The sequence below is a fragment of the Trachurus japonicus genome, chromosome 8 (genome assembly GCF_045865225.1).
Source record: "Trachurus japonicus isolate A0001 chromosome 8, Traja_1.0".
In the NCBI taxonomy this organism is placed as follows: Eukaryota; Metazoa; Chordata; class Actinopteri; order Carangiformes; family Carangidae; genus Trachurus; species Trachurus japonicus.
This window is the reverse complement of record NC_140914.1, coordinates 17,596,517-17,611,168: the sequence shown is the minus strand read 5'-3', so window position 1 is coordinate 17,611,168 and position 14,652 is coordinate 17,596,517. Positions and strand designations below refer to the sequence as shown.

General features: G+C 43.0%; 1 protein-coding gene across 4 annotated transcripts in view; it reads left to right on the top strand.

Annotated features, from left to right (window-relative positions):
• The window catches only part of grid2ipa (glutamate receptor, ionotropic, delta 2 (Grid2) interacting protein, a), a 33,862-nt gene that overhangs the window by 2,430 nt on the left and 16,780 nt on the right, over positions 1–14,652 (top strand). For 2 of the 4 annotated variants that reach the window (XM_085784327.1, XM_085784326.1), the window contains exons 3-5: positions 242–580; positions 1,812–1,960; positions 12,135–12,410. In XM_085784327.1, the coding sequence (XP_085640453.1) occupies positions 242–580; positions 1,812–1,960; positions 12,135–12,410 (764 nt within the window). Of the gene's footprint in view, positions 1–241; positions 581–1,805; positions 1,961–7,096; positions 7,334–12,134; positions 12,411–14,652 lie in introns of those variants that run through there. The other 2 variants (XM_085784325.1, XM_085784328.1) reach the window with 2 other exon arrangements.

Sequence of the window (14,652 nt, the reverse complement as noted above, 5' to 3'; positions counted from 1 at the left end):
TCATTGGATAAAACTTGTAGGATACGAGGAAAGTTTTCTCCTCGGCTCAGAGCAGAGCAGAGTGACTGACAGACCCGTGTTTCAGACCAAACACTCTATGTGAGTGATTGCTGTCGGAAGATAGAACTATTTAAGACTTATATCAACACAAATATATCGCTTACTTCTGCTTTAAATTGGCGTAACATGACTGAAATGGAAAATAACATTCAAGTTTATATTTTTTTTCTTTTTTCTTCAGATTGACATCACCCCTGGCCCTGATGGCCGTTTTGGATTCACCATCGTAGGGGACAGCCCTCTGATGGTGGAGGACTGTATGCCGAACGGTCCGGCCGGGCGCAGCGGTTTAAAGGCCGGGGACTACGTCATGGAGGTCAACGGCATCCCGGTGAAGCATCACGAAACCGCGGCCGCCATGATCAAAGCGGCTCAGGGACGGCCTCTGCGCCTGGGCGTGCTCAGCATGGCGCGGCGCCCCAAGCGGCTGAGCAGCAGCATGAGGGTGCTGTCGCAGAGCGGGGACAGCGTCAGGGAGAGTCGCGCCCACAAGGCCATGGAGTTCAATAAAAAGGTGGATGTGAAATATACAGTTGTGTTCAAAATAATAGCAGTCCGACATCACTAGCAAGATAAATCACTGATTTTGTTAGAATTTCAACTTTTTTTTTTTTTCAACTTTTTCTAGAAGGTTTAGTAAAGGTATAGAAAACCAACAGACCCAACAGGCATGACGTGCATGCTGCTGATTCTGTGAAACTGAATCATTTACTGAAAGGTGCGTGTTCAAAAAAATAGCAGTGCCAGGTTCAATTATTGAGGTCATTGATTATGTGAAAAAAAATCGGTGTTAAACAGGTGGCCCTTATTCAAGGATCAAGGCAACTGATGCTGCATATGCTGGCTGTGCATTTGTCCTTGAAAAGCAGAGTAAAATGGGTCGTTCAAGACACTGTTAAGAAGAAGAGCATTCTTTGATTAAGACATTAATAAAAGAGGGGAAAACCTATAAAGAAGTGCAGAAAATGATAGGCTGTTCAGCTAAAATGATATCAAACGCTTTAAAATGGCAGCCAAAACCAGAAAGGCGAGGAAGAAAAAGAAAAAGGACTATTCGGGATAAGGGATCGGAGAATAACCAAAATGGCAAAGGCTCAGCCAATGATCAGCTCCAGGAGGATCAAAGAAGATCTAAGATTGCCTGGGAGTACTGTAACAATCAGACGACGTCTATGTGAAGCCAAGCTACCACCAAGAAGCCCCCGCAAAGTCCCATTGTTAAAAAAAATACATGTAATGAAGCGGTTACAATTTGCCAAATAACACATTGACTGGCCTAAAAAGAAATGGCGTAATATTTTGTGGACTGATGAGAGTAAGATTGTTCTTTTTGGGTCTAAGGGCCACAGACAGTTTGTCAGACGTCCTGCAAACACTGAATTCAAACAAGACAATGACCCCAAACACACCAGCAAGCGTGTAAAAAAAGATGTCAACACTGCTATTTTTTTGAACATTATATTTCTTGACTTTCTGTAAAATATTATCAAATTAAATTACTTTTTCCAATTTTCTTGGTTTGAAATAGAATGTGCAGTGTCCCCAATGCAGTTGTGTTCCTTAAAATACAATTTATTTGAAGAATTTTGAGGTTTACTCACCTTTTTAAACACACTGCTATTATTATGAACATAACTGTATATGTTTACTTCTCCAAGTATTTTTATGCAGTTGCTGCATTTTCATCTTTATTATAATTGTATAAAGTTTTATAATCAGCGTCAATCAATGTGTTGATCTATCAGGTGGAGGAAGTGCTGGGAGAGGAGCCAGATGTGAAGGAGCAGCTGTTTGAGGTGCTGAAGCAGTACGCTGCTGAGAGGGATGTGGACAGTCTGGCTGAGGCCCTGCCTGATATCCTGATCACAGAGGACCATCAGCAGCTGATTGACAGCGTCAGGTAGCCAATCAGCTGCACTTACACACTCAGGGGGGGGGGGAGGTCAGAGGGCAAACACATCTGCATTAGTGATGTTCGATACCACAAATTTCCTTTCCGATCTGATACTGAGTAAAATTCAGGCTGGTATCGGCGATACCGATCCGATACCGATACTTTGTGCAAATGCACCTAATGTGCCTGGTAAATGTAATAAAATAAAATAAAAAGTAGGCTACTGTATTTCAAGTCATAGCTTCCTATCCTAAGGATGCAAGACTTCAGAGTAACATATTTACTTTAAACTCTGAACTATATTGAGGTAGTGGCCTCGTTTAGAATAGCCTATAGCTGAAAATAGTGTTTCAAACACTAAAAAAAGAACATAAGTAAAATAATAAAACCATAAATTAAATTTAAAAAATGATAAACAAACATAACATTTATATATTTTTTTTTATGTATTTATTTATAATATTGTTTATTAGTTTCCCACAGATATTACAGACTTCGTCTTCACTGTTTGTGGCGCTGAAATAGCTCCACACCTGACTCCTCTCCGCTCCACCATTGACTCTAGTCTACACTGACTGACTTTGTGAGCAGCATGCTGCTGCGCTTACACGTTACACACTTACCCAGGCGGAAGAAAAAGTAGTTCCTACCAACCGCGTGTCATTTAGACAAGATCTCAATAGTTTAGTCACTTTCCACTGTGTTCCTGTTAATGATATGCATAACCACAAATGACTTAAGTATCAAAAGTATCGATAGTTTAATTTGAGTATCGATTCTAGAGCATACAGACCTGGTATCGGAAGTATCGATATTTCAGTATCGATCTGCACATCACTAATCTGCATTTTATTTGTTCCTTGTGTCCAGCCTCCTGTAAATGACTGCATGTCTGCATCACTTTACTGTAAAATATTAACAGAACAAGCGAGCGCGGTTTATTAACAGCCAAGTACAGGTAACACAGTCCAACTAATCCAAAATTTGTGTAAATGAGTAACATTTTGTTTTCAAATGCAAAAAATGTACAAAACATTCTTTCAATCCATTCGCAATCGCTGCTTGCATTTTGCTGAGTTCAGAAAAAGCCGACTGAAACCCACTGTCAGATAAAAAGCCCCGGCTTCACTGTTCACTTTCAGCTCCTTTCCCATAATGGTTGATTTTGCCAACACTTGTAAAAGTGCACTAGGGAGAGAATACAGACCGACTATACAGGCAGCACATGGTTACATAACAACAGGACCACAGCGAGGGAGAAAACTCCTTACTTTCTTTAATTGCCCCATGAAATCAATTACTCCAAACTCCCCCCCTCGGCATTTTATAGTAAAATATGGGAGAAGTGTAGGCTACATCAAGTGCACATGTGAATGGCTTTGATGTGATGTGGAGAAGTGACTGCTGCTCCAGTGGCACTTTGTTCTATTCCTCCCCTCTCAGGCAAAGTACACCAGGGTACAGTCAGAAACTCACCGCTGCATATCACATTTCTCCCTCCTCAGCATTGATGGGGAAATCAAAACCCCAAAACACAAAATACCTCTGCACACATTCGCTATTTCTTTTTCTGTCAGTCCCGTCTCCCCCTTCGTCTCCTGTCTTTTCCTCTCACTTGCTCTCACTTTGTCTTTCTTTCTCTCTGTTGGTCCCTTTCTTTCCCAACTCTCCCTGTCAGCTGTGATACACTCTTTGATATACGCACAATCATTTTTTCTATTTTTTTTTTTCTTTTTCTTTTTGTGGATCACATCAGTGGATGGTCTTTATTGCCTCCTCTGCATACAGCTCATAGCTGCTACAGCCGGTTTGCTGCTGGTGGCTGAGACATGCACACATACAAAAACAGAAAAACATGCAGGTTCTCAGACTGCATGCACACAGCACCGTTTGTCACACACAGGTGCTCGCTGTCCGAGCTTTGAAGTTTAAATGCTGGGAGAAATGATGAACTGCTGCCTCAGGTGAGTCGCCTGCTGTTAAACTACTTAGCATTGTGCATTAGTAGATATTCTAACAGCTGTAGCATGCAGCCACTGATCAGGTTTGCTGTCAAAGCGTCTTACGTGGCCACCAGTGATTGGTCATGGAGTGAACAGTGGTGTAGGCAAAGTATCCGTCTTTTCTTTCTTACAATCAATTAGCGTTCAGTTTTGCCAGTGACTGGTTTTTGGTGAGTAATATCCGTTTTCCCTCCAGCTGAAATACAAAAACATCGTCCAGCCATCCCGGTTTGCTCCGACACAGCTGTACGCCGGTAGCACAGCTGTGATGGCACATTTCCTTCCTTAGAAAGCTGCCTGTAAAAATGCTTTGTAATGTTTGTCTTGCACAGGAGTGCCTTTTAATTATGCATTAATCGTATCCCTACAGGACTGAGAGCTGTTTTAGTTGCTTTCTTCACCTTCAGGTGGTGAGAAAGTACACCAACTCTCCCAATAAGAGTCTGAATCAGCCTTTAGATGGATTTGTACCGAACTGTTTCTTCAGATAGCTGAAATTACACATAGTTTCATCCTTTATGTGCGCTGCGACCTCGAAAGGCTTTGATATGCAAAGTTTTCATTGCGTCTCTCCCTGTAGTGTCTGTGCTGTTGTTTTATGCAACAATGTGTATCTTCTTGGCAGTTAGACTGTTTAAATCTTGCAGGGTATTTTGGGGGGGGGGGGTTTTCCCTGCAAAGGGCTAAAAAGGATTATTCATGTTCCACGTTTGGAAAAGCTTGTACTGTGTTTCAGTGGAATTTAGTGATCATATCTGTGGTAACAGCCCTGGGGAGTTCTGACTTCAGGTTGTCCGTGGGCAGTGCCTCAGGGTGGTGTTTCTGTAAATGGCTGCTGCTGATAACGAGATGTCTCCGATGCAACTGAAAAAACACGTAATGTGGGTGTACCGGTACTCTGTTCTCGGGGAAGTGGTGTTTTCATGATGTCTTTTAAAGGGATAGTATCATTTTTTTAAAAGTGGGGTTGTATGATCTACAAATAGCCCCTAAGTACTTTAATTGCAGTAGAAGACTCTCTGCACTCCTCCCGTTAGCAACGCCAGCCCATAATAGCCCTGCCCAGAGATTTACAACATACATTGTTGTGAATGGACCCAAAGATACGGCCTATTTTCGTGGCCTAAAAGAGGTTTTACCTGGAAAAAAAATACACAGTTCCATTGTTCGCTATAATATAATTTTTTCCAGCTCCTCAAAGTGCAGGAAAAACACCGTTTTTATTTGGACCTAACCAACTGCTGATCGGCGGGCGCTAACCCTGGGCGGAGGGATACGTGAGTTGGTTAGCTCCAAATAAAAACTGCCTTTTTCCTGCACTTTGAAGGGCTGGAAAAAATTATATTATAGCGAACAATGGAACTGTGTTTTTTTTTCAGGTAAAACCTCTTTTAGGCCACGAAAATAGGCCGTTTCTTTGGGTCTGTTCACAACAATGTATGTTGTAAATCTCTGGGCAGGGCTATTATGGGCTGGCGTTGCTAACGGGAGGAGTGCAGAGAGTCTTCTACTGCAATTAAAGTACTTAGGGGCTATTTGTAGATCATACAACCCCACTTTAAAAAAAATGATACAATCCCTTTAATAGGCACGTTTCAGGCTGTGTTTTTAGCTGTCAGTAGCACGGTAACAGTGATGGCAGTATTGGTTTGATCATCCGACTGACTTTGATCAGTCCACCACTTCCAGGCTGAAGGAGATCAAATATTGCAGATTTGCCAAGAGAGGTTGCACTGGTCAGTGATGCGCATGTTGAAGTTAACACAAAGTGAGAGCTAGCCTGACTGTGTCGATATGGATCATCTATTACAAAACATTGGTTGCCCTCTTTCCTAATCACATCCAGTGTTGTAGTTTGAGGTGTGGAGAATCGATGCGTCTGGATCTCCCAGTCAGTCAGACCTCACCTATTCACAGTCACACACACACACACACACACACACACACACGCTGCCTAAATAATTCAAGTCCAATAATTAGGGGCTGTGTGTGAGAGGATGTGAGGTGTGCTTAACAGAAGTTTTTTCTTATGTACACCTTGTGAAAGTTGACCAGCTGGGCCACACTCTTCTCAGTCTGCCTCTGTCCCCTCACCGGTTTGCCTCGCCCTCCCACAGGATGTGTGCTATTTTTAAGCAGCCTACTTCTTTTAATAAATCCTCTCTTAGGTTTTCTGACGCAGTCGTCGGTGTCGATTCTTAAATGGCTCAAAAACCTAGGGGTTAGCAAGTGCTCGAACGCACATGAAAGTTATGCAAAAGATCGCGTTTCTGGAGTGATTAGAGACGATCTTGGAACACCTATTAGCTCTTTTGTTCATGTGGCGCGCTGGTGGTGCTGTTGTGTTTATGGTAATTGGACGTAATTACAGTGAATTGTGGGCCTTTGATGGTCTGTATAGACATCAGAGCTGTAAAATAATTGGGCTGAAACGTTGTCTACTGAGGATCTGGGATGCATGTGGAGCATTTCTTCTTTTCTTTTCTTTACTTTAGTCTTTTGAGTGGCAGTGTGTGTCTGATATTTATATATTTTGTGAATTATTGAAGCTGTTTAGAGAAGTGGAGGTGTTTACAGAGACTTGGATGCTCTCAAACATGTGTCATGCAGGCACAACTGTCAAAGTTTCTGCAGCCTCACTTCATATTGTTGCCTATTACACACACACGCGCGCGCACACACACACTCGTTGTGCTGACCTGCCTATGAAATTCCACTGGGGCTCTCCTCTCCTCTCCTCTCCTCTCAATTTCTCTCCTCTCTCCCTCCTCACTTTACTCCTCTGTTCATCTCATTCTTTCCTTCTTCCTCCACCGAGGGAAGAGACGATTTGTCACTCACTACCTTTTTACTGCCAAATGATGGACGACTGAGTGACGAGGAGCGTCCTGTAGCTGTGACTGAGAGGAGCAACCTGTGGTGGTGACCTCGGCCCCTGGCTTGGCTTCTTCTTCTTCCTCCTCTGGCACCTGAAGAACGAGGGAATAACAAGATGGGGAGGAGGGAAGAGCGCTGCCCCAAACATGAAGTTGGAGAACAGCTGATTAAGCTGCCTGAGGATGTTTTGGAGGTGTGGAGGGATGTGAACCACAGCCACTCTCACACTTCTCTCCCTCCCTCTCCCTCATTCTCACTCTTTCTTCATCTGGCTGCTTTCCGAGTCTGCAGCAAGCGCTTTTGAGATCCAGGACACCCTCTTGCTCTTCATCTTTTTCTTCTTTTCCCCCCTTTTGTCCGGGAGAGGTGTTTGTTCAAACTAGATGGGGACCTGCCGACATAGAGGGGAGGCATTTGCATTGCTTAACTGAGCTCAGGCGCTTCCTCAAAGCCCCCGAAGAGCCATGGGAAGGGACAGGAGCCTTTCCAGACACTTTCGGTATGGCACTTTTCCTTTGATCTCAGCAGCAGTGTTAGCTTTCTGTTGTTTGTGCTTCTGAAGTTGCTTTAGTATTGTTGTGCAACAGCTCTCTGTGCATTTGTTATCAAGGTTTGTATTGATGATTATTTTACACTTTTTTGAACATCTGTGCAGTCTCTAAATACGGCTGAAGAGACGACTGTAAAACTGTAGATTCTTGCAAAACTGCTGCTACTGATAATTCTTTCATGCTATTTTCTCATTGCCAAGGCTTTTTAATTCCACTCTGTGATTAGCCCCAGCTGTGTCTGAGGCTATGCTTTGTGTCTGCAAATTCATACCTGGCCCAGCTGTCAAACAGGCTTATCAGAAGTGGGTCTGATAATAATGGTTCTTCTTACAGTGAGTTTCCAAGTTGATTGCAGTTGTCATTCATCTCTCTGTGCGCTGCGTCCTTGATCCACCCCTCCTTTGGACCTAATTATAGACTCATCTTGCCCTCCTTATAATTGAGGGCATCCTAAGGCCTACATCCAACTTCAGTGGCTGAGAGGCTGTGAAGTTTCTGCTCACATGTTTATGGCCGGGTTACAAGATTTAATAACTATTCTTTTACTTAGATCTATGTAGAGCTAGCTAAGAGTTGTCAAATTCAAGAGTGGTCGGGGTGGTGAAGGGAATGGGAGACAGTTGTTGATTAAAGCAGAAGTAAGCGATCCGGTCGTTTTGGCTAATGCTGCGTTCCAGGCAGGCTTTTGAAACCGTAAATTACAGCTTCAAGTCACGACTTACGACTTTGTAGCGTTTCAGGCAACCCACTCGTGTTTTTCCGACCTGTTTTACCTGTGAAAGTCACTATAACGGCCACTCGTAACTTCTGACCTGTGAACTCGTACCAGATCGAACTGGTACGACTTCACAGGTCGGAAAAACACGAGTTACGGGCTGCCTTGAACGCACCATAACAGTCCTCGTCCCTACGTCACCACATTCAGGCGCATCCCTTGGCTGCACACACAGCCCTGCATGCCGTTCTCTCTCCTCATTGGATAAAAACTGTAGGATACGAGAAAAGTTTTCTCCTGGGCTCAGAGCAGAGCAGAGTGACTGACAGACCCGTGTTTCAGACCAAACACTCTATGTAAGTGATTGCTGTCGGAAGATAGAACTATTTAAGACTTATATTAACACAAATATATCGCTTACTTCTGCTTTAAATGAATTCATATCAAAGAATGTTATGAAAGAGTAAATGTCCCCATTCTGTTTAGTTTTCCCTCTCCGGCATTTGTCCGAGCGTCCACGGTGATGTATGAGTGTTGTTTGAGAAAGTTCTGTGGCCTACATAGCCTACACATTACCCAGCTTCATTTCCAGTAGTTTTATGACCCTGGCCTAGAAACAGCTCTAGTTCTCCACTTTCCTCTCTCCACTCATCACCAGGCTGTCTCTCACTTTCTCACGATCTATTTATTACATTTTTTCAGCTATTTTACATAAGTCATGCTATGTCTCCTACTATAACCACCCTCCTCCTGTTGCTATAGAAAACTGACCCTTAACATTGCACCACAGAGCAGCTTGGTATCACACATGAGCACAGCGTAGCCCTCGGGTGAAATGTTGTCTTTTTTCTTGCTGCATGAACACACCATGTACTTAATCACTGTCACCTCGACCATATTCCCTCGGCTTAAATTTTCATGGATACCTATAGTAAGCACATTAAACAGTGCCTACAGAGAAGATTATCCCTGCAATGACAAGAACACCGAGTTGTACTGACACATTTCCCACACACAGACCCGCATCATGCAAAGACTTGAGCAAAGGAAAAACTCTTCCAACCTTATCAGCAGTGGCGTGCACAGACTTTTTGAAAGGCAGGGGCGACAAGGAAAAAAAGGGCACACGCGTCCTCGCCACTGAAGAGGGCACTTTAGCACACGTTTTGGCTCCTGGAGGGCACTTTAGCACACGTTTTGGCTCCTATGGCTCTTTAGCACACTTTTGGCTCCTAGAGGGCACTTTAGCACACGTTTGGGCTCCTAGAGAGCACTTTAGCACACGTTTTGGCTCCTAGAGGGCACTTTAGCACACGTTTTGGCTCCCAAGAGGGCACTTTAGCACACGCTTTGGCTCCTATGGCTCTTTAGCACACTTTTGGCTCCTAGAGGGCACTTTAGCACACGTTTTGGCTCCTAGAGGGCACTTTAGCACACGTTTGGGCTCCTAGAGGGCACTTTAGCACACGTTTTGGCTCCCAAGAGGGCACTTTAGCATGCGTTTTGGCTCACAGGGGGGCACTTTAGGGGGGCAACTGCCCCCCCTGCCCCCTCCCTGTGCACGCCACTGCTTATCAGTATGTTTTAAGAGACAGTGACTCAAGTTAAACCATAATTTCTAGCCTAGGTATTGGCACAAAACATTATCACACCACATCATCATGGAGTAAAAGTAGACCTCATATTGATCCCTGTGGAACCCCATGTTGCATTTGGTGATAGTGTGATTGATTGCTTAGAATACAGTCTGCAGATCACTGAAGAGACTCATTTGGGCTGGTGTGAGGATGATTGCAGAGTTAATGGTAAAATGGAAACTGGATTAGTGACATTAGTATTTTGATATAGCCTGTAAGATTATAGTGTAACAAGAATTAGTCCAGTAAAAAACACACAGGTCAGACAAACACCTGAGATGGGATGGTTTGCCAAAGGAGAGACAGTGGGACAGACAAATCGTGCTGCAGTGCTATTGATTTAATATAATTTTGGACAAGTACACTTGCAATCTATTGTCATAAATAACATGCAAATATACTTTGCCATTAATTGAATTTGTCTTGAATTTGTTATGTTATATCCACAGACTGTAAAATTTGATAAGTTGAACGTGGTTTAACTTGGATTTACAGCCTTGGAATCTCTGACCCAATTGATGAAAGTTTGTACTGGATCAATGTGAGGTTGTCTGGGATACGTAGCTATAATTAAAGGCTTATTTTCTTGTGTGTGAGAGAAGGAGGGATGAGATGGCTCATTTGTTAATATACATTATAAATAATATGTTCATCAATACTCTGAATTTGAGTAATTAAATTATTGGGTGTGGGACAGCACACCACCACTCTGAAAATGTCAAAACCTGTTGTACATTTTTATGCATCTACCAAATAGAGAATCATCTAATCCTTGCCTCCAAACCTGTTCCCACATTTACATGCAAAGGCGCTACAACAGCTTTGAAAAACCAAACTGCACCAGTGAGCCCTATTCCCAACAGTGGCTTTTGAGAAAGGAGCTGTGCTGTGTATATGGATGCACATTAGAACCGGTGCACTCTAAAAAAAAAAAAGAAAAGAAAGAAAAGCACTCTTTTCTCCTCTGTAACTGTGGAAGCACCCAGGAGATTCACGTTGAAGACGGGGAGGTAGAGAGAGGTTTGTGTTGAAGGTGGAGGCAGCATGATTTTGTTGATGGGATGGGAAAGCAGATATGCAAAACAGAAAAGGGACAAATGAGGTGTGTGTGTGTGTGTGTGTACTGTGAGATGCTTGGTTGTGTTTCTGTCTGTAGAACTGCAGATAAAAGAGAAAGAAACAGGGAGAAGGTGTCCTACATTTAAAGGCAAAACACACCCTAAAACAGTTAAAACAGTCATTGGCACTGTTTGTTACATTTCTGGGTCATTTCTGTTGTCTTGTTTTGTATTTTTCCCTTATTCTTGCAGATAATTGGCCAAAAATAAACAGCACACAGCAGACAACAGAGCTACAAGGCAGTTAAATAAGAGTTTGCATTCTGAGCAGTCTGAAACATCAGTGATAAATGTCAGGTTTGAGTCTTATTTCTGGGAAACAAAAGCCGTCTTTCTTTACAATTTTTTCTTTTTGCTGATGCCTAAAACCACACAGTAGAGAAACCTGTCATTCCAGAGGCAGCAATACCAATTTTGCCACTGTGCCTCAGACAGCTCGTGCATCTGAAACACAACTCTCCTTTGATAAGTTTGATGCTGAATTTGAACAAGCAGTCATGGCCAACATTACTGGTTCTTTCTTCATTCTGTTGACAGAACACTTTCTTTTCATCCGTATCTATGCAGCACTAGGGGAAAGTGGCTCACGAATCCTCCTTTGCGTCACACTAGATACCACAAACTCATATCTGAGAGTGTCCCAGGGTGAGTTTTTACTTTAAGAAAGAAAAGACATTGAGAGTGAATAAAGGGAGGGGAAGATAACACTAGTAGAGGGAGTAGATCGCTGTCTCCCAGAGGTGGCTCTGGCAGTGTGCTCTCTCCGTTTTGCATATTAGCTGTGAGCTGTCGCTGATACGGCACATTCTTACCTGCTGCTGCTGCTGCTAATGTGACAGGACCACACAACAAAGCTCATCTCTTATCGCTTTTCATTCTCTCACACATTCTCTCACACATGCACACGCACTCCCAGAAACACGAACACACAAACTAAAGCTGGACCAGTCTCCTTCTCTCCCCGCCTCGGCCCTCCCACGAGGAAATATGGGCTGAACTATTTTTGAACCAATTAAGTGGATCGTGCAGCTGGAACAATACATAATCAGAACAAGAATCCCTATGTTTTTTCATCATCAGACTAACAGAGTCTTCGACTTGATGGATTTTTTTGGCTTAGGTTGCTCTGTGGATGTGATTTAGTTTAGTTGCTGTGTTCTTATGTAAATGGTCTTCACACAGGAGAGGCTGAACTGGAAGCTGCACCACATCTGCTTTCTGAGACGCTTGGCTTTTCTTGTCAGTGTGAGGTTGACGCTGATTCTACAATGTTTGCCAGGATCTTCATTCCCAAGAAGCACCGGGAGCGTTTCGACGAGGTGGTTTCCCAGAGCCTGATGAGCCGGCTCAAGGGGCGGAGCTTCAGCGACCCCAGCCGCAACCGCCTTCGCCGCAGCCGGAGCGAGGATCACCCCGAACGCCTCCTGGTCTCCACCCGGGCCAGCTCAGTGCCGCGCACCCACGCAGAGGAAGGCGTGGTCCCCCCCGCCCGCGGCATGCGCAAGACCACCTCTCTCATAGCCGGCCACTCCAGCGGCAGCACCACCAACTGCAGGTCTGTCTTAAAAAGTGTCATGTTGCAGCCTTACCCAGTGATGATTGGCACAGTCATAGATTTTTATCTGGCAGTATTTTATATCTGCATACACAGGGCCGGCCCTAGGATTTTGGTGGCCCCCTAAACAAGATTTTTGTTTGTGGCCCTGCACTCTAAGTGCAAACACCAAATCACTGGTTAAAACTGAAAACAGACATGTTTATGCCCTCTGAGGTTTGAGGCCATTTTCTCAACTTTTACATATTTTCTTGAATTGATCTTTTTAAGATACTTGCAGATGTAACAATACTCAAGTGTTTTATGTCTAAATATTAGAACCTCCGCTGTAAGCACACTGAGGCCAATTTGTCCTAGAACACTGTAGAAAGAAATAATTTAGGCCAAATGCTGGAAATTTGAGGTCTGCTTTTAGAAAAATGTCAAATCCCTTGTGAAAACACACCTTCAGTCATGAGAATGAACTGTTTTGGTGCTTGAAATAGGATATGAATACAGTAATAGATAAGTGTAGAAAACAAGTCTAAAATGACATTTTGTAAGATTGCTTTTTGAGCACAAATGTTGTCATTCTGCCGTTCTATTTTCACCAAATGTCTCAAATGTGAGATAAAAGAAGCTAAATATTGACTTCACATTACATATAAAGCTCATAGCGTGCACGTGCAGACCTCAGGATGTTTAAATGACTTGATGAACCCCGGTACCTTTCTGATCATGTGGCCCCCCACCTAACGGCTGTGGCCCTAAACAACCACATAGAGTGTTTATGCCAGGGGCCGGCCCTGTGCATACAGTATTATAGCCCTCCTTCAGCAGGGGCCACAGTTTTTATTTCAGAAACACTGTGCATTTGTCATCTTTAATTTTTCCAAGAAAAGCCTTTTCCTGAAATATGTTTCTTCTTTTTTCTCCAGCTGTCTGATCAAATTTAAAACAACTTCACACAAAGGCTACTGTGACAGGTTCTTCTGTTTTCTGAGCATTGGATTTATAGAAACTAAGATGTGTGGGAGAGAACTGAAAAATAGACCCATCAGTGCTAAAAGCCAGAGTGTAAACCTGTTTGGACTAGTCATGCCTGGTCTCCTGCCCTTTTTCTGTGCGGTCACCGTTTCCTGACATGTCTTAACAAACTGATACCGTACATCACACTCATCAAGAATTTAAAAAACTTTAAACAAGTAAACAACATCATCAAAAACCTCCTTCTACCATCTCTTTAATCTGAAGGAATAAAGTGTGTCTAGTATCGGCTGATTTCTTCAGTGGCTCCAGCTTGTGAAGACGTTGTACAGCTCCCTTGGGACGTATTGTCCATATTTAAGTAGGGTTGTTGGTGCAGGATTTGAATTTAAAGTAGTCTGAGTACGGAAATCCACAGGACGTCCACAACATCAGTCTGCATGTTTCAGGATGGGCAGAGGGACCTGTCAATTAAATGACTGATCTCTTTGCAGTTTTCCCTTTCAACAGAACACAGCCACAGCACTGTGTGCAATGAGGCCTAGTAATGAATCAACCGCTCTTACTTAAGCACACTTTGTGTTCCCTATGCCTTCATTATTAAGTCCTTCTATAGCCAATGTGTTATAATCATAGAAAAGTATACACATAATCATACTATGATGACCATACTATGACCCTAGCCATATTAGTCTACTTGCCAACAATGAGTACCCAGAAATGTTGAGTACCCCAAAGTTTTATGTTAGAAATATATAGTATGGGTCCCCAGTATTCAGAAACTGCCGGATGCTAACTTATATATATTGGACAATTAGCATAATTGACATAATTAGCATAAATTAGCATAATTGCCTATATGGGCAATATTTCAACAAAATTGACTTGGCTGATCTGGGCAATATTGGAGTGGTTTTAGGGGTTATTGATGATGCTGAATCCATTTCTGACATTTTCAAAATTCAAAATGGCTGTCTAAACCGGAAGTGACCAGATTTTGAAATCCATCAAAATCGGCCCACTGGCGGGTAAAATCTGGTCACTTCCGGTTTAGACAGCCATTTTTGAAAATGTCAGAAATGGATTCAGCATCATCAATAACCCCTAAAACCACACTAATATTGCCCAGATCAGCCAAGTCAATTTTGTTGAAATATTGCCCATATAGGCAATTATGCTAATTTATGCTAATTATGTATGTTATGCTAATTGCCCAATATATATAAGTTAGCATCCGGCAGTTTCTGAATACTGGGGACCCATACTATATATTTCT